The following is a 23,200-nucleotide window of genomic DNA, read 5'->3' as shown; positions in this document are numbered from 1 at the left end:
ATTTTAATAACTTTTTTTCCCCAAAGCTGCATTGGCTGTTTGATGAGAAAGTTATAGAATCAGTTTTTGTAGCACATCATTACTAAAGTATGACTGTGTTCCATTTAACTGCTTAGTTTCTTTCTACTTACCCATTGCTATGGAATATATAAAAGGATGAATTTTTTTTTTTTTTTTTTTTTTCTTGAGACAGAGTCTTGCTCTGTCACCCAGGCTGGAGTGCGATGGCATGATCTCGGCTCACTGCAACCTCTGCCTCTCAGGTTCAGTTGATTCTTCTGCCTCAGCCTCCCAAGTAGCTGGGATTACAGGCATGCACCACCACACCCAACTAATTTTTGTATTTTTAGTAGAGACGGGGTTTCACCATGTTGGTCAGGCTGGTCTTGAACTCCTGAACTCAGGTGATCTGCCCGCCTTGGCCTCCCAAAGTGCTGTGATTACAGACATAAGCCACCACACCCTGCCAAAAGGAAGATTTTATTATGGAAAATTTTAGCCAAATTCTCTTCTCTAAAATGCTTAAAATTTTAATTTAAAGGCAGTTAGTAGGTATTGTTAACAACAAAACTACTTGTTTTTAAAATTCAAACATAATTATGAATAGTTCAACAATTAATGAACATTTAAGTAGTGCTTAAGCCCATTTTTCTGAGAATGAGACAGAATTGAAGCTGAGTAAATATACATTACTGTGTTTTCTTTATGTAATTCTGAATCTTATGTAAATGAATTTGTAGAATTAAGCACTGTGGAAGGAATCCTTTTTGCCCTTCCCAAGTGAAGCTCCCATAGGTACAGTTGGGTTGTCCTTCTGGGTTGCTTTAAGGGCACTTTAGCAGTTTTAAAAACTTAAGTACTAATTTCATAGCCAGTGTCAGCTGAATTTATTGAAGTAGGTCAGACTCTGGATAGGAACTTGTTTCCCAACCCTAGAGAGAGTCATTATCCATTCTTCTGTTTGTTAGAGAATGGTAATAAATTCTTCCACTTTGACCACAAGTCTAGAGCAATTTCAGAAAATCTAGATAGTTGGATTTCTTCAGGTATAGGAAATTACTTAAGATTCTCTCTGACTTTTATTATCCCAGTGGACCAAAAACAAAAACAAAACAAATAAAAAGAAAAGTCAACTCCTTTCCATCCCCAAAGAAGCCATAGTCAATGGTTGTATTCTTTAAAATAGAAACTTATATCCCTCCCTGCCCCCCCATCCCGCCCCCCAGCCAAAGAATACACATGCAAAAATGCAATTAATTCTTTGGGGAATTCTTTTCTAAAAAAAATTTTTATTATTGTAGGTTATTCTTCCTCTCCAGTTTAATTAAGCAAACTTTTAATGTACTATATGCCTAGCAATGTTTTCTTTGGACACTGGAAAATCAGTTTCTCTGCTTATGGGATATAAAATTCTTATCTGGTTAGCAGTTAAGAAATAGTATAGTCATATGATAAAACATGGAACTGAAAGTATAAGTATTATGAGAAGTCAGTAGTTAGTGATCAATATGTTTTTAATTTATGAAGGAAGGCTTCATGGAAGATTTAGGATTTCAGATGATGCTTGAAGGTTGGATATGAGTTGATAGAAATAGGTGTATAGAATATGGAATAAGAAGCATGAACAGAAACTTTGAATTTCAAAGTGCCAGATAGTAACTTAAAAATGTTTTTGGGTGAGAACTCATATATGGCACTGTGTAAAACAGCCTTGGCAAAATTAATTGGTCTGCCATCACAAATTAATGTTGCAGATCAGTAAGTGAAAAATCAGGGACTCACAAACTCAAGTCTTTTGAACTTAAACGTCCTTGCTGTATTAACATTCACTGATAACCTATGAGGGTGGCATTGAGAATCTACTAGGTGCTATTACATTCTGAGAATAGAAAACTTAACTTATTAAATTTCTTTCTGAGAGATAGAGACCCACACACATGCGTGTATACTATGGTTAATTTCTTGTGCAAATCACTCAATGTATATATGCTATAGAAAAGTTAATCTGCGTTTCCCATGATTGTCTCATAGTGGGAATATCTTCTTAGAGATTATAGCATTTAAAGAATATTGGTATAATTCAACAATTAAATACAAACACTTCATGTAATGTTCTAAAACTGGAGAAAATCTGAATTAGATTTCAGTGAGTAATAATATGTCATTTTTCAATATGGCACACCTTCCTAATGGGTTAATTAGTATATTTGACTCTATGTGATTTTTACCTTACATGCCAGTTTAAAAAGCTGTGATTATACTGTACCTCTTTGGGCCTTCTCACAATTTTGTAGTCAACTGTTAGTTAAATAGTGAGTGGGTGTTTACTCTTTACTAATTGGAGATACGTTTACATCTTTTTTTTTTTCTTTCTTTCTTTTCTTTTGAGACGGAGTCTCACTCTGTCGCCCAGGCTGGAGTGCAGTGGTGCAATCTCAGCTCACTGTAACCTCTGCCTCTTGGGTTCAAGTGATTCTCCTGCCTCAGCCTTCCAAGTAGCTGGGACTACAGATGCCCACCACCACCCTGGCTAATTTTTTGTATTTTTAGTAGAGACGGGGTTTCACCATGTTGGCCAGATGGTCTCGATCTCTTGACCTCGTGATCCACCCACCTCGGTCTCCCAAAGTGCTGGGATTACAGGTATGAGCCACCACGCCTGGCCACCTTTATGTCATTTTAAATGATTTAAGAATAAAAGCTACTTAACCAACTTATGAGGCATTACAGAATAGGAGCTAAGAGCATGGATTATGGAGCCAGTCTGCCTGGATTCAAATCCAGACTTTGCTGCTTATTATGTGAATGGCCATTGCCTTTGTTTTCCCAGCTGTAAAGTGGGTATAATGATAATACCTATTTCTTTTTTTTTTTTTGGATGGAGTCTCACTCTGTCGCCCAGGCTGGAGTGCAGTGGTGTGATCTTGGCTCACTGCAACCTCCGCCTCCTGGGTTCAAGCGATTCTCCTGTCTCAGCCTCCTGAGTAGCTGGGATTACAGGCACACGCCACCATGCCAGGCTAATTTTTGTATTTTTAGTAGAGACAGGGTTTCACCATGTTGGTCAGGCTGGTCTTGAACTCCTGACCTCGTGATCTGCTCGCCTCGGCCTCCCAAAGTGCTGGGATTACAGGTGTGAGCCATCGTGCCTGGCCAGATAATACCTATTTCATAGGTTCGTTGTATTTGGCATATAGTAAGCACTATCAAGTGTTAGTTATGACAAATCCATTATCCCTTATTTGCAATTTTGAAATTAAAATAATCAAACCATAAAGCAATAGTTTTTATACAACTTATTTGACAGCAAAGCCTGATCTAATTAATGTCTTTGTAACATATAATCTGTTTTTGACCCTATAGTTGACCTTAAGTTATTTATAGTTTGTAAAAGTCCTTTGTAATGGCTGGGCATGGTGGCTGACGCCTATAATCCCAGCACTTTGGGAGGTCGAGGCAGGCAGATCACTTGATGCCAGGAGTTTGAGACCAGCCTGGCCAACATGGTGAAACCAGTGTCTAAGAAAAATACAAAAATTAGGCAGGTATGGTGGCACACGCCTATAATCCCAGCTACTCGGGAGGCTGAATCATGAGAACCGCTTGAACCCCAGAGGTGGAGGTTGCAGTAAGCTGAGATTGTGCCGCTGCACTCCAGCCTGGGTGACAGAGCAAGACTCTGTCTCAAAAAAAAAAAAAGTCCTTTGTAAAATGCAGATACTTGTGTTACTATTTTATGATACATATTGGGCAGTATAGTTGACAGCCTTATGAAGTAAAAATAAACTTGGACATAATTATTATTGAGTACAGTCAGCCCTCTGTATCCATGGGTTCTATATCTGTGGATTCAGCCAATCATGGATTGAAAATATTCAGGAAATAAAAAAGGATGATTGTGCCTGTATTGAACATGTAGATTTTTTCCCCTTGTCATTATCCCCTAAACAATACAGTATAACAACTATTAATGTAGCATTTTACATTGTTAGGTATTATAAGTAATCTAAAGATGATTTAAAGTATACAAGAGAATGAGCAGAGGTTATATGCAAATACTATGGCATTTTATATAAGGGATGAGCATCCATGAAGTTTGGTTTCTGTCATAGTGGGGGGTCCTGGAATGAATCCCCCACAGATACTGAGGGATGATTGTAATGTTAACAATAGCATCTATTTATTCAATGTTTACTGTGTGCCAAGCACTATGCTGGGTATTTTATATCCATTATCTTATTTATTCCAGTAGTCTGCAGTAGGGAAGTTGTATTGATCCTGTTTTTAATGTGCTGAAGTTTAGGGGGATTAAGTAAGTTGCCCAGTGTCACTCCAGCAGTGTGCCAGCAGTGCTAGATTCAGATTTTATCTCTCTGACTTTCTCGGTAACTCCTGTGTTCTTTCTGTAACCTACACTGCCTCTCTAATTTAGACAATTTTCATAAGGAAATAAAAATCACTGGTATGCTAAAGTACATTGTTGTTTTGCTCTTTTTACCTTTGATCTTAGGTGCTGGAAAACCACCTATGTTTGGTGATTATGAAGCTCAGAGACACTGGCAAGAAATTACTTTTAATTTACCGGTCAAACAATGGTATGATAATTTTAACTTGTTTTTCTTGTTTATCATAGTTAATATAGATTGTTTGAAAATATTAAAAGGATAACACGCTATTTTCTTCATCTTGAACATCCTCTTCTCTTGCATACTGGTGCCACATATGTATTGCCTTGCATTTTGTAGGCCTGTCTTTGAAATTTGATAGTCCTGAAAGTTAATTCATATACTTAGTTAGGTGGGCTATGATGCTGAACTAGAACGTTGATGATAAAACTCTGAATGTCTATATGTCCTCTGTACATAAACTATGGAAGCACTATCATAGGCTAAAAACATTTCTTCCCTGTTCCCTCATCCACTGTTTCTCTCGCTAAAGATCACTGTGATTGTAACTATAGATAAAAATAGAAGAGAGCTTTGGCAGTAGCTGATGGCTGAATTTGCAGAGCTGAAAAGGGGACCAAAGGGAGAAGCCTACAATAATAGGACTTGTTTTCAACTCTGAAAATTTCACGTGTCCTTTTGATTCACCTTTGAATACCCTGCATCTAGTATAGGGCATGGCACATTGTAGACCCTCAATAAAAATTTGTGGAAGGAATGAGTATTTAGGTGTTCGTTTTCTCTTTTTATTTTTTTGAGACGGAGTCTCACTCTGTCGCCCAGGCTGGAGTGCAGTGGTGCGATCTCAGCTCACTGCAACCGCTGCCGCCTGGGTTCAAGCGATTCTCCTGCCTCAGCCTCCCAAGTGTCTGGGATTGTGGCTCCTGTCACCATGCCCGGCTAATTTTTGTAGTTTTTAGTAGAGATGGGGTTTCACCATCTTGGCCAGGCTGGTTTTGAACTCCTAACCTCGTGATCCGCCCACCTTAGCCTCCCAAAGTGCTGGGATTACAGGCGTGAGCCGCCGTGTGCAGCCTAGGTGTTCATTTTCATATGGTCTCATTTCCATAGCTTTCTCCTTGTATTATGAAGGAGGAGGTCAGCTCTACCCTTCATTGGTTTTATGATACAGTATATATTGAACCTTCTGTTTCCGAAAACTCAGAGAACTTCATAGAAATTTTTGTTAATTATTATTGCTCTCTATCATAATTGAGCAGTGGTGATTAACCTTAATTTTGTATACAAATCTACCTGAAGTATAAAATAGCAGTAGCTTAGTGGTAAAGAGTGTAGGTGCTAGAGTCAGACTGTCTGAGTTCAGATCCTAGCTCTAGTGTTTATTAGCTGCGTGACCTTTGGCAAATTATTTAACTTTCTCAACCACAGTTTTATCACTTGTAGAATGAAAATAATAGACTGCATATTTCACTGGGTTATTGTGAGGACTGAATAAAATGATACATGTAAAGCACTTAGGCCAGTCCCTAGCATGTAATGAACTCTCAATAAATGTTAGCTGTGGTTATAGCATCATAGAAATTCATGCCTGTGTCATTTTTATTGAACATATCCTGATAACAGTTGATGACATTACTTATTGACTTACTAGATGGCTGGTAGGTTATTCTCTTAGAGACTGGCTATATAAACTGTTCATATTATATTGTTGACTGCTTTGGCTACTGCTTTTATATAGGCCCTTTATCAGAGAGTTTTATGCAAGAACTTCATATTGAGTTTTCTATTGATAGGTTGCCTGTTCCCTAGTCAGAGTTTGGAGTGTTTCAAATGGAAGAGGAACCAGAAACACTTTAAATGTCTCTTAGTAGGAGAATGATTAAATAAAGTCTATTTCTTATGTGCACATTTTTTCTAGGTAGATTCCTAGAAGTGGAAGCTCTAAAGTAACACCAGGATATCTCTTTCTACATACCCTGATCAACATTTAATAATACCAGACTTTTAAAATTGGCATTTCCTTGAGTAATTGTGACCTGAGCATCTTCTAATGTATTTATTGATAATTATATTTCTTTTTCTTCTTTTTTTTGAGATGGAGTCTCGCTCTGTTGCCCAGGCTAGAGTGCAGTGCCACGATCTTGGCTCACTGCAAGCTCCGCCTCCCAGGTTCACACCATTCTCCTGCCTCAGTCTCCTGAGTAGCTAGGACTACAGGCGCCCACCACCACGCCCGGCTAATTTTTTTTTGTATTTTTAGTAGAGACAGGGTTTCACCATGTTAGCCAGGATGGTCTCGATCTCCTGACCACGTGATCTGCCCGCCTCAGCCTCCCAAAGTGCTGGGATTACAGGCTTGAGCCACCGCACGTGGCCGATAATTAGATTTCTTTTCAAAATTGCTTGTTCATTTCTTTCCCCCGTGTTTGTAATGGATAATCATTTTTGTAATGATTTGCATGATTTTTAAATAGTTATACTAATTTTCTATGCTGTGTAATGAATGACCTCAAATGCTAATTGCTTAAACACACATTTATTATCACAGTTTCTTTAGATCAGGAGTTTGGGCACAGCTTAGCTAGGTATTCTGCTCAGTTTCAGAAGGCTATAATCCAGGTGTCAGCTGGGCTGCAGACTTATCAGAGGCTCAAATGAAGAAGGATCCATTTCCAAGTTTCCTCAGGCTGTTGGCAGAATTAGTTTCCTTGCATCTGCAAGAGTGAGGGCTTCAGTTTCTTGTTGGGAGCCACTCTTGGCTCCTAGAGCTCACATGCCATTTGTTGCTACTTGGCTTCTCCAACATGGCCATGCACTAAAATATGCCAGCTTGCTTCTTTAAAGTCAGTGAGAGGCAGTCTGTCTAGTATATCTGCTAGCAAGACAGAATCTTACATATACGTGAAACAGAAGCACAAGAGTGATATCCTGTCACATTTACCATATTGTATTAGTTAGATGCAAGTCACAGGACTTGCCTACACTCAAGGGGAGAGGATCGTATGCACGCGGGAGTCTGAACAGCAGGAGATGGTGTTCTCGGTGGTGACCTTAAAGTCTGTCTACCACAACAGTATAGCAGTATTGTACACTTTAATCATTTTCCTCATGTGTGTGTATGGGTGTATAAAGTAAATGTCTTCTTTCTGTTTGTTCTTGTCTTGTTCTGTAAATGGTGTCTTTGTCTTATAAAACTTTTTACATTTTGATGTATGTAAGTTATTTCAATTATTCTTGCAACTTTTCTGTAACTTTGAAACTGTTTCAAGCTAAAAATTTTTTTCTTTAAACAAAAATACCAATTATGACTCTGTGGGTTGTCTGTTAGAGAAAACTACATCGTAATGGTAACACTCTTGAATGTAATTTTATAATTTGTGTGGCAGCCAGTTTTTTTTTACTTACTAAACATCTACTGAGATTACGTGGGAATTCAGTGGGAAGATACATTTCAATGTATAAATAGTATTTAGACAACTTTTCGAGTATTAATATATCTAAAGTAAGGCCTGGCGCAGTGGCTTACGCCTGTAATCCCAGCACTTTGGGAGACCAAGGCGGGCGGATCATGAGGTCAGGAGTTCAAGACCAGCCTGACCAACATGGAGAAACCCCGTCTCTACTAAAAATACAAAGTTAGTTGGGTGTGGTGGTGCATGCCTGTAATCCCAGCATTCAGGAGGCTGAGGCAGGAGAATCACTTGAACCTGGGAGGCAGAGGTTGCAGTGAACCAAGATCGCACCATTGCACTCCAGCCTGGGCAACAAGAACAAAACTCTGTCTCAAAAAAAAAAAAAAAAAAAAAAAAATATATATATATATATATATATATATATATGTGTGTCTGTGTGTGTGTATATATATACATATATGTGTGTGTATATATATACATATATATGTGTGTGTATATATATACATATATGTGTGTATATATATATATACGTATATATATATATAATATAAAGCAGGAGTATCAACTAATTGCTTTGTTCCTACTGATATATTTTGATGCTTTACTTGAAACACTTTTAAGCTATCTTCTTTTATGCCTCTTTGTTCTACTTTATGAATTTCCGTAAGAATGGGGAGCACTGTTATAAACCCTATATTTTTTTCCTCCTAATCCAACCAACGACTTTATTTTTAGTATATATCGTTGCATGCTTGCAGCTTATTGTCAATGCCTCTTTTACTCATCTCCAGTGGATCTCAAGGTTAAACTAAATGAAAAAATAGGTTTTGTCTATTTTCAGAAGCTGAAAACCAAATCAAGTTGTATTGGACAAAATGTGATTCTTGAATTACTTGATGGTTTTCCATTGCTGTATTCATCTTAGTTGCTTTGTGGCTAGTAGCCAATTGGAACTACTATTGAGCACTTTGTGTCAGCCACTGACCTCACAGCTTTACTTGTTTAACTCAATGCTTCAACAGCTCTGAGGCTGATACAATAAAACTTTATGCTATATAGTAACATGAATTTGGAAATGATACAGTTGGTGCCTGTCTTTAGGTATCTCTGTCTAGAAAAGTGGGTCCTTTGGTCTCCATTATTTGCCTGGCCCAGTTTCCCAGATTCAAGCTGCCAAAAGGGGCTCCAACTAACCCAGAGATTCTTAGACTTGCTGCTTCTTGGCTTCAAGTCCCAGCCAGACATGGAACCCAAGATTGTTCACATGAATGTTTCTGGAGGGACAGTGGCCACCAGCTGGTACCATACTGTAGTACTCTATGTCCAGATGTCTTGGCTGTCTAGCATGCCTTGATAATTTTAATCCCCATCTCTTCCATACAAACGTATGTTTTATGTAACTGACACTAAGAAAAATAGACCTTCCGAAGATGATTAATAGGTTATTTGATGGGATCATGTTGAATGCTAATTTAAAGAAATATTTTTAATTCAAAAAGTAAGAGATTGTGATAGCGAGGAATTGTGACCCATTTGAAATAAATTAGGCTGGGCATGGTGGCTCACGCCTGTAATCACAGCACTTTGGGAGGCCGAGGAGGGTGGATCACTTGAGGTCAGGAGTTCAAGACCAGCCTGGCCAACATGGTGAAACCCCGTCTGTACTAAAAATACAAAAATTAGCCGGGCCTGGTGGTGGGCGCCTGTAATCCAAGCTACCCGGGAGGCTGAAGCAGGAGAATCACTTAAAAAAAAAAAAACCCAGGAGGCGGAAGTTGCAGTGAGCTGAGATCGCGTCACTGCACTCCAGCCTGGGCGATGGAGCAAGACTCCGTCTCAAAAAGAAATAAGCTTATGAGCAATGGTTATTTGTGGGCTATATAGTTTGGCTTGCACTGTTGTATTCTTATGATTGAGAAAATAAATCGAATAGAAGAAGAAGCTGCCTAGTTGTAAAGGACATGATTAAGAAATTATGTTAACTTAATTTGTATTTCTCGAGTCATGATAGTTGTGTATATTTCCTTCACATTCTGGTTAACCAGGGGAGCCTATCAATTTGTGGACATTAGACCTACTTTTCTTCCTAAAATTCAGAGAGCCTTGCATGTAACGAGGCTCTCGTTACATGTTGGTTGAATTGGTTGCAAGCAATCCTATTCTTTTTGTTGCATATTTTTTGTTGTATGAGTGTTAGTCATTGATGAAGTCTACTAATAATAGGATGACAGTAAATCCCAGTTTGCCTGGGAGAGTCCTGGTTTGTGTCTGTTGACATGGCTTAATTATAATAGCTTAATAATTAGTAAATTACATTATTAAGCTTAGATAAATGAGGTACAATGTTAAATTATAAGTCTACTTCTTGAATATTGATTAACGTAATGTGCTTTCTTCTTTTTTTATTTTCAGGTATTTTAACAGCAGTGATAACAATTTACAGTATTGGGGATTGGATTACCCACCTCTTACAGCTTATCATAGTCTCCTATGTGCATATGTGTAAGTTTTTCTTTCTTAATGTAACTCTAAATTTTTATGCCCTTGGCAGATTTAGTAAGAAGCATGTGATGGGGCTTTCTTGACAAGAGGAGAGATTGCTTGTAGCTGCTATTGTATTTTTTTTTGAGATGAAGTGTTGCTCCATCGCCCAGGCTGGAATGCAGTGGTACAATCTCGGCTTACTGCAACCCCCACCTTCCAGGCTCAAGCGATTCTCTTGCCTCAGCCTCCTCAGTAGCTGGGACTAAGGTGCCCACCACCATGCCTGGCTAATTTTTGTGTTTTTAGTAGAGACGGGGTTTCACCATGTTGGCCAGGCTGGTTTGAGAGAGCCTTAATCTCCTGACCCTAAGTGATCTACCCACCTCAGCCTCCCAAAGTGCTGGGATTGATTACAGGCATGAGCCACTGCACCCAGCCACTGCTATTGTATTGTGTATTACAAATGGGTTTTAAGAAGTAACTATCGGCTGGAAGTGGTGGCTCACGCCTGTAATCCCAGCACTGTGGGAGGCCGAGGTGGGCGGATCACGAGGTCAGGAGATTTAGACCATCCTGGCTAACATGGTGAAACCCCGTCTCTACTAAAAATACAAAAATTAGTCAGGCGTGGTGGCACATGCCTGTAGTCCCAGCTACTCGGGAGGCTGAGGCAGGAGAATCGCTTGAACCCAGGAGGCGGAGGTTGCAGTGAGCCGAGATCACGCTACTGCATTCCATCCTGGGCAACAGAGTGAGACTCCATCTAAAAAAAAAAAAAGAAAGAACTATCAAACTTTGAACATTTCTATAATTTTTTTGAGGACGTCTAGCAAGAAATGCAAAAAACCTAGTTTTGTTTTGAAGTAGAGATGTTATCCATATGTGTGGACTACTGAGAAATATATCTAATATGTGTTGTGTATAAGAAACTTTTTTTCTGGAACAGCTCAAAGTAAATAAAAAATATAGATCCAAATGGTTACTGACTAATCTGTCGAGTTAGAAACTAGAATAATTGCAGTGTTTCATTTGTGATTGAAGATCAAAATGGGAATTCCTCCTCCTTTTAAGAAATTGAATAGTTATAGAAGATAAGGAACTTCTGTTTTGGTAGAGACCCAGTTCTACTCTGTAGTGGTATTCTGTCTTAGATTTGAAGTGTGTCAGCAAAAATTTGAGGAACCTCTTCACAATATCTCATGAACTTATCTTCCTTGTTTAATTTCAACTTTACAGCCATGTGTCACTTCACGATGGGGATACATTCTGAGAAATGTATGGTTAGGTGATTTCATCATTGTGCAAACATCATAGAGGGTACTTTAGTAGGCAAAATGGTATAGCCTACTATATCTAGGCTATATAGCATAGCCTGTTGTTCCTAGGCTACAAACCTGTACAGCATGTCACTGTACTGAATACTGTAGGCGGTTGTAACACAATGGTATTTGTATATTTAAACATATCAACACATAGCTAGAGTAAAAATATGGTAGTATAATCTTATGGGATCATTGTCCTACATATGGTCCATTGTTGACTGAAATGTCGTTATGCAGTGTTGTTATGAGTGTATTTCATATTTGCAAAAATAAGCTTCATGGATTGAAAATAAACTCCCAAACATCATCATTATAGTATTCAGGGTAATTGTAATATGGTTGAAAATTTCATTTATCTTTAACAATTGTGTTTAGTTTTATGCAGTGATTTATGATTATTGTAGCTGTTTATTGTAGCCAATTGTTATGATAACTAAAATGTTATAAATTGTAAAGATGATCCTCTGGTCAACACTACCATATTGCTTTTTATAAAGTATGTGTTTAGTAAATGAAATGTGACACGCCAGATTGTTTTTACACTGGAAGAACTGTGAAGATAGGGCTGGTAGTTATACCTTACATAGTTTTGTTGGAAGGTAAGCAATGTAGATGCTGTTTTATAGCTTAAGTCAGTTTCACATGATTAAATAAAAAGAGTAAAACTTAAGCATTGACTCTGTTGCTTTATAAGAGAAATGGCCAATTCTCAAAATATTAATAAATTCATACATCCTTCAATATCCTTATTGCTAAAAGTGATGAGGAATGAAGTATCTGTATGTATGCTTTGATTTGCAGGGCAAAGTTTATAAATCCAGACTGGATTGCTCTCCATACATCACGTGGATATGAGAGTCAGGCACATAAGCTCTTCATGCGTACAACAGGTAAAAGAGCAATGGGTAGTGAAATGTAAAATTTGATTTTTAAAAAATTTTGGACAAACTGGTAAAGGTACTATTATTGTTCTTACTGACTTTAAAATTGTGCAGTTACACATACACATGTATTTGTATACATGATCCAAGACCAAATGTATATGTAAGCTAAAACAGGAAAGAGTAGAAAGGAATAATTCTGGGTGCTTTACATTTTTTATCTGCCTTAATTCTTTGAACACCTAAATGAGATAAATACTATTATTCTTGTTTTAAGCTGAGGAAACTGAGGCACAGTTAAATGAAGCAAGATAGCTATAAATTGAATCTTTAGTTTTTTAGGGTGCTGCTTGAATATCCTAATTCTAAATCTCTTTCATTTTTTCTTAAAGCAAACCTTGCAGTTATCATCTTATACATTGTATTGTTGTGCAGTTTCTAAATTAAATAATCCACTCAACAAATGTTTATTGAGCATCTGTGTGTGCTGTTGTAGGAGCTTGAAAGTAATAAGCTTAGATTTCTTTAAAAGCTTTACATGACTTATGCTTTAATGCTAGCCCAGTCCTTTTCCTTAATTAGTCTAAATGTAGTCAGAGTTTGTTCTCCTTACAATTCATCCAGTCATGGAATCTTAGGCCCAAGAGATAACCTGTTTTGCCTGGCTTTCCCTCTCCCACACCACTGTCCTTCCCTCTCCAATGCTTTAATCCTTTCTGAACCATACTCACCATGTGATTATTTGGCTTCTGAACCAACATCCATACTTGCAGGGAACTCACAACCTTTAGAGACAGTCTATTCTGTTTTCAGAGAGCTCCAGTCATTAAAAATTACCTTTTTAAATTGAACTTCCACCAGTCATTACAGATTATGTTTTCTAGGGTTACAGAGAACAAGTCTGATCCCTTGTATCCCTAACATCCTACAAGAATTTGAAGTCACCTCTTCTCTAAGTTAAAGATTCCTATATACTTCAGCTATTCCTTAGATGAGCAATTTGTTGAATGTGATTATGGTTTTGAGGACTCTGACCACTCCTTTGGGTATGTTCCAGTTTGTCAGTGTCATCTTTAATGTGGCATCTGGAGCTGAACATATTGATAGATTGCAGTTGATAGATTGACAGTTTACTGTCACCTTTTTCTTGACACTATACTTAGTGAGATATAAGAAAAAAATAAGCTCTTTAGACAGCTATGTTATACATTTGAAGAACTTATGTATTTATTTTTCTTTGTTCTAAAGGACTGCATGTTCAAAATTATGAATTGCTTTTCTTTTTTTAGTATGTTTTTTTCAGTTTTCTCCTCACCTGGGTTTCTCAAGCTCTTTATATGCATTAATTAGCAAAAGTTTATATTTTTTCAATAAAGACCAACATTTTAATAAGATTTTCTTACACATCACTACATTTCAGTTATTCTTTATACCAGAAAATTTAGAGTATATAGATTGAGGAAAAAAATATTTCCTTGCTTTGAATATTTTTAATTTTTAAGTCCAAGTTAGAGCAAAGAGAGAATGTTAGATACATCTGATTGATTAAATGTGTGAATTTGTTAGAGAAAATTAAGAGACTCCTTTGCAATACAGCAATTGAAATTAGTCACAGATGAAGGGATTGAAAAGGGCTGACTATGTAAAGGACTTGTCCATAGTGGGTCAAGAACCTTGTGTTAATGAATTCTCAATCAATGTTGGAGGAAGGGAGGCAGTTAATGGGTAGCTGTAAATCCTGATGGACTCATGTTTAAAGTTATTTACTTGTGTTTTCAGTTTTAATTGCTGATCTGCTGATTTACATACCTGCAGTGGTTTTGTACTGTTGTTGTTTAAAGGAAATCTCAACTAAGAAAAAGGTAGGTTTTCAAGCACCCTGACAGTTCGTCTCTGCAATGTATTCTTTATTAGTCTAACTATTAAGTATAGACCTTAGAGAAGCCATGCTTTTGGAAAGAGAGTAATTAGGAATATTGTATCTTCTATCAATTTTCCCTTCAAAAACATCAACTTATCTTACAGTAATTAATTATTTTAGTGTACTACTAAGATACACTGAATTTTGGAAGTTATGTTCTGTTGAACTACATGCCATGCTGAATTTGTTACTTTACTGGTAAAGCTGATTTTGAGTTGGCTTGTGAGATTGACCAAACTGAAAGGCATTTTGAAAAGTTGTTGTGTATTCTTAATTCATAGTTATCAAATATTATTTTTGGTCATTTTAGATAGGTTAACATTAGATTGACTTCTCCAATTTGTATATCTGAAAGTACTTCCTCTGACAAAACCTTTTAGTGGTTTTGTTTTTCCTTTTATGGAAGTGTCCAATGTCACCTCCATGAAAACTTCATTGTCTAAAGAGTTGTTTTATAAAAATTGAATATTTTATAAAAAGAAAGTGTAACACCTCTGGAAAAGGGGAACATTTGCTAATGTGTTAGATAAAAACCACACTTTTACCCTGCTTGATTTGTGTAACAGATTACTTTCTTATCTCACAATATTTTTCTTTACAGATTGCTAATGCATTATGCATCTTGCTGTATCCAGGCCTTATTCTTATAGACTATGGACATTTTCAGTATCCTTTACTAATGTAGAAATGAAGTCAGTTGCATATTACGAAATCTAGACTCAATGTGTACAATGCTGTCGTCTAGTAATGTCTTATTTGATAGAGTGCTTGCTTATATAAACTATTTCACAATAATATAAAAGAATCTCTTCACTAAGCTTTTATTTGAAAGGTAAAGTACAGATTTATTAAAAGTAGAATTGCTTTTTCATATTGTTTGGTTGGGAACAAAATGTTGGTAAATGATTAGCTCTTTCTGGGGTGTTGGAAAAAGAGTGCCACGTATGGTTATACTCTATAAAGTGTAACATGTTGTCTATGCTTTGTAAATGTTATCTGACATGAAAAAAGGAGAATGATCTTACAGTTTTATGAGTTTAAAATTTTTTTTTTCTATCAGATAGTAGTAGCTAGAAGCTTCAGGAAACTAAAACTGATAATCAAAATATGGCTTTTATATGTGCATTTTTTTGATGCCTAAAATAAGGAACATTCAAACAAACAAAGCTTAGAGAATAAATTGATAAAAATCTGTATATATCTATCTAATTTGTCTTGTGATGTATTGAATGTTATTAACTGTCTCCATCTCTCTTAACGGAAAAAAAAGACGACATTACACAGCAACATGATTATTTAATTAATAGCTTTTCCTTTTGATGCCAGTCTTGTTTTAGTTATAATAACACTAATAGGTATATCTGTCAAAGGACTTACAAATAAAAGATATTCAAGTCTGTAGTTGTTTTTATCCTATATTTTCTATTCTGTCCACTTTACTAATTTAGTTTTTTAAAAATTTTGACATTGTTTATGGGATCATGGCTATCAAATACTCTGATAATATCAAGAACAGTGATAGAAAAGGAAAAAAAGTTATTTACCAGAGTTTTAAAACTATATTTACTTTGAAATGTGACACTCATACAGAAAACTATGCAAAATATAAATGTGCAGCTCAGTGAGTTGGCAAACTACCACTCATGTCAAGAAATAGAACATTACTAGTATCCAAAAACTACCCTTGTACACCTCCCCATCCTTCTCCCTCCTCCTTTCCAAATGGTACCCCTGAACTAACTACTAATGCTATAGTTTTCCCCGTTTTTGAATTTTATATGAAAGGGACAACACAGTAAGTATTCTTTTGTGTTTGATGTTTTGGGCTAAACATTTTGTTTATGAGATGTATTCACGTAGTTGTGTGTAGCTGTAGTTTGTTAAAAATCTATGAAAGTGAATTCAGTGTTCACTTTCTTTTTTTTTTTTTTTTTTTGCGGGGGATGGATTCTCGCTCTGTCGCCCAGGCTGGAGTGCAGTGGCGCGATCTCGGCTTACTGCAAGCTCCGCCTCCCAGGTTCACGCCATTCTCCTGCCTCGGCCTCCCGAGTAGCTGGGACTACAGGTGCCCGCCACCGCCCCCGGCTAATTTTTTGTATTTTTTAGTAGAGACGGGGTTTCACCGTGTTAGCCAGGATGGTCTCGATCTCCTGACCTCTTGATCCGCCCACCTTGGCCTCCCAAAGTGCTGGGATTACAGGCGTGAGCCACCATGCCCGGCCCAGTGTTCACTTTCATTGCTTTACGATATTCCATTGCATGAATACGTGTAATTCTATCACTGAGAGAGTAATTTGGGTTGTTTCCTGGTTTGGGCCATGACGAATAATGCTGCCATGAACATCTTATAAATATCTCCTCGTACACATATAAACATTCCTCTTATGAGTGGAATTGTGGAGTTATAGGGTGTGCACATATCCATTTTTAGATAATCCCAAATTGTTTTTAAGCAGTGTGTACCAATTAAGACTCTGATAACAATGGTGTAAGAGTTCCAGATGCTCTACTTCTTGACCAACTGTCAATGGTTTTCGATTTAGCCATTCTGGAAAATTTGTAGTAGTATGTCCCCTGTGATTTGAGTTAAACTCTGAAGGCTTTCAGGCATGTTATCTTGTAAGGATACATTTTTTTCTTTTGAGACGGAGTTTCGGAGTTTCACTCTTGTCCCCCGTGCTGCAATGCAATGGCATGATTTTGGCTCACTGCAACCTCTGCCTCCTGGGTTCAATCGATACTCCTGCCTCAGCCTCCTAAGTAGCTGGGATTATAGGCATGCGCCACCACACCCTGTTAATTTTTGTATTTTTAGTAGAGACGGGGTTTCACTATGTTGGCCAGGTTGGTCTCAAACTCCTGACCTCAAGTGATCCACCCACCTTGGCCTCCCAAAGTGCTGGGATTATAGGCGTGGGCCATTGTGCCTAGCTGTAAGGACACATTTTTTAACCATTATGTACTTTTCTCATTTGCAAAATGTGGATAATAGAAACCCTGACTTTGTAAGCTTAGTTTGAGAATTAAATGAATTAATATTTGTAAAGCACTTAAGACAGTTCCTGGGAGATACTAAACATTATATAGGCATTTGTTGCTATTATTAACCATTTTTATAATTTATTTTTGTGGTTCTGAAATTTTATAGTGATTTAGACATAGGCGTTTTTCACAATTGTTTTGGATATCCAAACTGTGTATGGGTCCATACATTTTGAAGACTCATGTTCTTCTGTTCTGCTAAATTCTGTTATATTGTTTCTTTGATGATTTTCTCACTTTTTTCTTTCTTGAGCCTACTAGTCAGATGTTAGATCTTTTGCATCTCTTTGTCTTTTGTTTTATGGGTTGGATTATCTTGAGTTTATCCCCAACACTTCTATCAAATTTCATTTGTATTGTTAGGTATGTTTTTAATTTCTAATTAGAATTTACTCCCTTTTTTTTTTTTGGTAAACTTCACTGCTGTTCCCTGAGTGATTTTAATTCTTTCACGGTAATTTAGTTTCCCTTTCATTTCGATTCTTTTTCTGTCATAGGTTTTCTATAAATGTTTATTTTATCCTAGTGTATCTATTTTTATTTAAGAATAAGGCAAGAACACCTGCATGTGACTTCTATGTGTCATTGGTCCACTATAGGATAAGTGGGGAGCAAGCTGGCCACCACACATTGAGATGCTTAAATGTCAGAATGTGGAGGGGTTTGCATTATAGTGCTAACCTCTACAGTGGCTGCCCTGGATAGTTTAGTTTATTTCTTCAGAAAAATATGCCCTCTTTTGTTGCCTTGGGGTAAATGTTTGGCTGCCAGATAATCTTTGCATGGGAGTGGGGTAAGATTTGACTTCTACCTCTAGGGATTTTCAATTAATCTCTTGTTTTCTTCTGCACATACTACTCAAAGACTGTAACCTACTTGGTGTTTCCAAAGTTCTCTAGGGTCTTGCAGGGTGGATTGGCTTCTTGCTACCCTGAGTTTCCTCTATGTATACTCTAAGCTGTGGCTTCCTTCATCCTATTTTATTTGTTATCACTTCTGTCTTCCAGAAATATGTTGAAATCTTTATCTATTATACAGATCCTCCCATTCTCTTTATGGCTGTGAATTTACACTTTTTGTTTGTTTGTTTTTGTTTTCTTGCTCTCTTGCCCAAGCTGGAGTATAGTGGCATGATCATAGCTCACTGCAGCCTTAACTTCCTGGGCTCAAGCAGTCCTCCTGCCTCAGTTTCTTGAGTAACTAGGACTTCAGGCTTGCACCACCACACTCGGCTAATTTAAAAATTTTTTTGTAGAGATGGGGTTTTTCCATGTTGCTGAGGCTGGTCTCAAACTCCTGGCTCAAGCAATCTTCCTGCCTTGGCCTTCCAAAGTGTTAGGTTTACAGGCGTGAGTCACCGCTTCTGGCCTGAATTTATACTTTTAAATTCCTTTTCTTATTATTTTAAGAGTCTCTCGGGAAGGAGAGGAGGTAAACATTAGTGCCTAGCTCACCATTTTGAACTGAAAATCTAATTGTGATATTGTTTTAATTAACAATGTTGTTAATTGCTAATTAAGTACATATATTACTTTATACTATTAATATATATAATAGAGGAAGTGTAGTGATCTCAGTAAATTTTTTGTTTTAACTTGCTGTTGGAACATTGTTTTATTCTCTAGATTTTGGTATGTTATAATAATATTGTGAAGTAATCTAACAGAAACAAAGCTGTGTTTTAAATCTTTAGAGCTCTTTTAAACCAAAACAAATCAGTTGCTGCTTTGCAGTAGATTTAATGTATTTGATGTTATTATACATAATTTCATGTTTGTTTATCACTTCAACACTTTGAATTTCTATTGGGAAATAGCTTTCATTGTATATGTTATTTTAAAATCACATAAGAGATATGCTATGAGCTTGCATTTCATAGAGCATATCTCTTGTGTGATTTGCTTTTTAAAAGCTCTATCTTTTTAAAAGATTATTGAGATAATTTCCTTGACACAGGAACATATATAATTCTGTGAGTCTTGGCTTTGCTTTGTGGGGTGTTCTTGGAGTATCTTGTGACTGCGACCTGCTAGGGTCACTGGCATTTTGCTTAGCTATAAATTATAAACAGATGGAACTTTACCATGCCTTGCCATTTTTTTGCTTTTTACTTGGCAAGTGTTTTAAAAAAGGCCTCAGAGGAAAGGGGTGAGTGACTTTTAAACATCAGAATCCAAAAATTTACTTCAGATAATTTTTTTGGCATACTTACTTGGAGTAAGATGATCTTTCACTTTGCCTTTTGGTGATTTCTTATAAATATTTTGGCTGTAGGGTATGTGGGAGGAGAGAGAGTAAGTCATGTTCTGTATTTTATTTTAAATTTTCCTAACTAGAGAAATATTTCAGTTCATGTATATTTACTGGTAGTGTGGATTGGCTAGTTAGAACTTTGCTGTAGGATTTTATCACTTTAGAGCTTACTTCATTATATACTTATTAGAAATACATCCCCATTTGATATTTTTCTTCATGAATGCACTACCTTATTTCTATAGGAATGGCATCTAATATAAATGTTAATTAGGATGGTGATAACAGTCCTTTTGTTGAAGTGCACATCTTAGCTGTTGTGAATTTTTTACCTCTGATTTGAGCAGACTCCCATCTTAAGCCTATATTGGTAACATAGATTTGGCATTACTATACTATTTGCATGTATTATGTTCAGTGAGACTCAGGTTGATTTTGCAGAATTACTCACCTTTCCCTATCTTACTGCCTACCATTGTTTTTGTTTTAGGTTTGTGCTGCTAGTTAAGCTAGCTTGTGTTGTTGTGGCTTCCTTCGTTCTCTGCTGGCTGCCATTCTTTACAGAAAGGGAACAAACCCTGCAGGTTCTAAGAAGACTCTTCCCAGTTGATCGTGGATTATTTGAGGCATGTTTAAACACTTTCCTCTCCTTTCTGTTACTGTACCTTACCTGTGACCTTTAGGGGTTTCATGTAGAAGATACAAGGAATAGGAACTTCAGCTACTTTCCTCCTGTAATCACTCCTTGCCAGTTATTGCTTGATTGATTAATTGATTGATTGAGACAGGATCTTGCTGTTGCCCAGGCTGGAGGGCAATGGCTATTCGCAGGGGCAATCATGGTGCACTACAGCCTTGAACTCCTGGGCTCAAGTGATTCTCCTGCCTTTGCCTCCCAAGTAGCTGGGACAACAGGTTGTGTGCACCTTGCTAGTTATTTAATCCATTATATAACCCCTAGCTCAGCTGGCATTTTTTAGTATGGTACATCAATAGGTAATATTCATGCCATCATCAGATCCATAATTCAATTATATGTTTTTGTAATGAAATAGGGTTTGTAATGAAAGACAGCATGAGAAGTTTCAGCTACAATTTTAACAGCTGTGTAATTTTTTGGTTTATATTCTGTTTTTAGTCTTAGGAAATTATTTGTAAAACTAATAATCATGTTTGCTTCAGGAAGATCTCATAATTTCTTATGAGATATATAACCTTCATCCATAGTAATTTTTAATGAGAATCTTTCATTTCATTTCATTTAATGCTAGTTTAATCACTCTTGTTAAACTTTTATTATGTGAATAATTTGATCGTTTAGATTTGGTAATTAAATTAAACAAACCATTTTTCTGAAACAAAAAGGCCTTTTAATAAAGTTAGACAGAAACAACATATTTATAGATAATTTGCTAACATTTCTTTTAAAAATAATTTTAAAAGCATATTTTCCTAAGTTTTGAATATATAAATTTCTATAGAATATCTTTCAGTAGACTTATAGGAAGATGGAACCAGCATTTTGAAAGCGACTAAGATGGGAGTTTGGTGTTGTGAAGGAACAGAAATATGGGACACTATGTCAACAGGATGATGGTAGTGATGATCTAAATAATCACTATTGTTATAACCACCACTTAGCAGGTGCCAGACACTTCCATGTAATTTTATTTGCTCTTTACAGTAGCTTTGTGGTAGCTATTGTCTCCACTTTACAGATTAGAAAACTGAGGTCAAAGATTCCTATAACTAGTGTGTAGCAGAACTGTGACTTGAACTTGGAAAATTGTTTTCCTAACCTCTTCTTTATATAACCTCTAACAGTTACATAAAGAAAAGTTTAACTCTCTATGTAAGCTGCCTAATTATTTGCCTTACCTTCCATTTCAGAAATGGCATTTATCGTGATAATTATAAAAATGAGTATCAGACATGTTTGATGGTGTTGCCAGTCTCTTCCATTCACTTCTTGCCTTCAGAATCTGAAAAGCATTTTCTTTGATCCAGCAGAGGAAAGTGGGATGATATAGTTGTCAGTGATAGTTACTTTTTTGATGTTAAGTCTGCACACCTGTAAGTCAAGCAGCTGTGTAGACAATGGATTTCACCAGCAGGAGAGCTGTAGTTACAAACTTAATTTTGAAAGTGATCCTAGCACAACTGCTAATGTCTTTAGACTTTTTGATTTATTAGCAATTAGCTCTTGTCATTGCTTGTAGCTAGCAGGTTACTCTGTTACTCTAAGTAAATTCAGTTGTGTGATAAAAATGGGTCAAATGTAATATGTATTCTATAAATTATAGAAAAAATATTTCTTAGAAAAATTTCCAAAGATGAATGACTTTAGTATTCAGGGATAGTGCACTGCTCTTTGAAAACTATTAAGTATTTGGGAATGTGTGGATTATGGTGGGCCAGTGCTTTTGATCAACTGCCCTGCACAAAAATGAAAAATGCTTGAGACAGTGTGTGTGTATATGTTTATTCCTGGAGGATTTAATCTATTTAGTTATAATTGTGACTAAAAGTTTCACGTCTCAAAAAATTTATTAGAGATTATGGGCTGTACTTCATGGGTTTTAATATTTCTTTCAATTATACCAGAATGTAAAGCTAACAAATCTCTTTTAAGGATAAAGTAGCCAATATTTGGTGCAGCTTCAATGTCTTTCTGAAGATTAAGGATATTTTGCCACGTCACATCCAATTAATAATGAGGTAAGAGAAACAAAGTTTGTATGTAGTATTTTATAAGTTACTCTTTAAAAGCATTATGGTATTATTTCATTTATTTGGCATCATTAGGGAATGAGGTGTTTTTCTTTTCTTTTCTTTTTTTTTTTTTTTGAGGCAGAGTCTGGCTCTGTCACCCAGGTTGGAGTGCAGTGGCTTGAGCTCGGCTCACTGCAACCTCTGCCTCCTGGGTTCAAGTCATTCTCCTGCCTCAGCCTCCGGAGTAGCTGGGATTACAGGCGCCCGCCACATAGCCAGCTAATTTTTGTATTTTAGTAAAGATGAGGTTTCATCATTTTGACCAGGCTGATCTCGAACTTCTGACCTCAGGTGATCCACCCACCTCGGCCTCCCAAAGTGCTGGGATTACAGGCATGAGCCCCTGCACTCAGCCGAGGTGTTTTTCTTTAGAGGATTTTCCACATAACAGACCTATTGCTCTGTACAATAAAACTCTTCAACTTGAATTATTTTATGTGAAAGTTTTTCTGAATTGTTACCTTGTTCTCTCCTTGAACAGAGAGTACATTAAATACGATTAATATTATGTTGAAGAGTCATGATATTCAGTGCGTATCAGTCAGGATCAATCCAAGAAGTAGGAGTAGGAGATCACTGTGTACTGTGTGTGTGTGAATTCATGACAAGGAATTGGCTTATACAGTTGTAGAGCCTAGCTAAGCAAAACAGAAGTCACAAGGCAGGCAGTCAGGAGGGAATATCTAGGGGGAAGGAAGAGCAACTC

General features: G+C 36.8%; 1 protein-coding gene across 2 annotated transcripts in view; it reads left to right on the top strand.

Annotated features, from left to right (window-relative positions):
• ALG6 (ALG6 alpha-1,3-glucosyltransferase) overlaps positions 1-23,200 on the top strand; it is a 69,629-nt gene that overhangs the window by 24,486 nt on the left and 21,943 nt on the right. For both annotated transcript variants that reach the window (XM_054484404.2, XM_054484405.2), the window contains exons 3-10: positions 4,511-4,595; positions 10,232-10,321; positions 12,427-12,515; positions 14,286-14,368; positions 15,029-15,093; positions 19,432-19,617; positions 20,213-20,348; positions 22,355-22,440. In XM_054484404.2, coding sequence (XP_054340379.1) covers positions 4,511-4,595; positions 10,232-10,321; positions 12,427-12,515; positions 14,286-14,368; positions 15,029-15,093; positions 19,432-19,617; positions 20,213-20,348; positions 22,355-22,440 — 820 coding nt within the window. The remainder of the gene's footprint in view (positions 1-4,510; positions 4,596-10,231; positions 10,322-12,426; positions 12,516-14,285; positions 14,369-15,028; positions 15,094-19,431; positions 19,618-20,212; positions 20,349-22,354; positions 22,441-23,200) is intronic.

The sequence above is a fragment of the Pongo pygmaeus genome, chromosome 1 (genome assembly GCF_028885625.2).
Source record: "Pongo pygmaeus isolate AG05252 chromosome 1, NHGRI_mPonPyg2-v2.0_pri, whole genome shotgun sequence".
NCBI lineage: Eukaryota > Metazoa > Chordata > Mammalia > Primates > Hominidae > Pongo > Pongo pygmaeus.
This window is presented reverse-complemented; position numbering and strand designations above follow the sequence as displayed.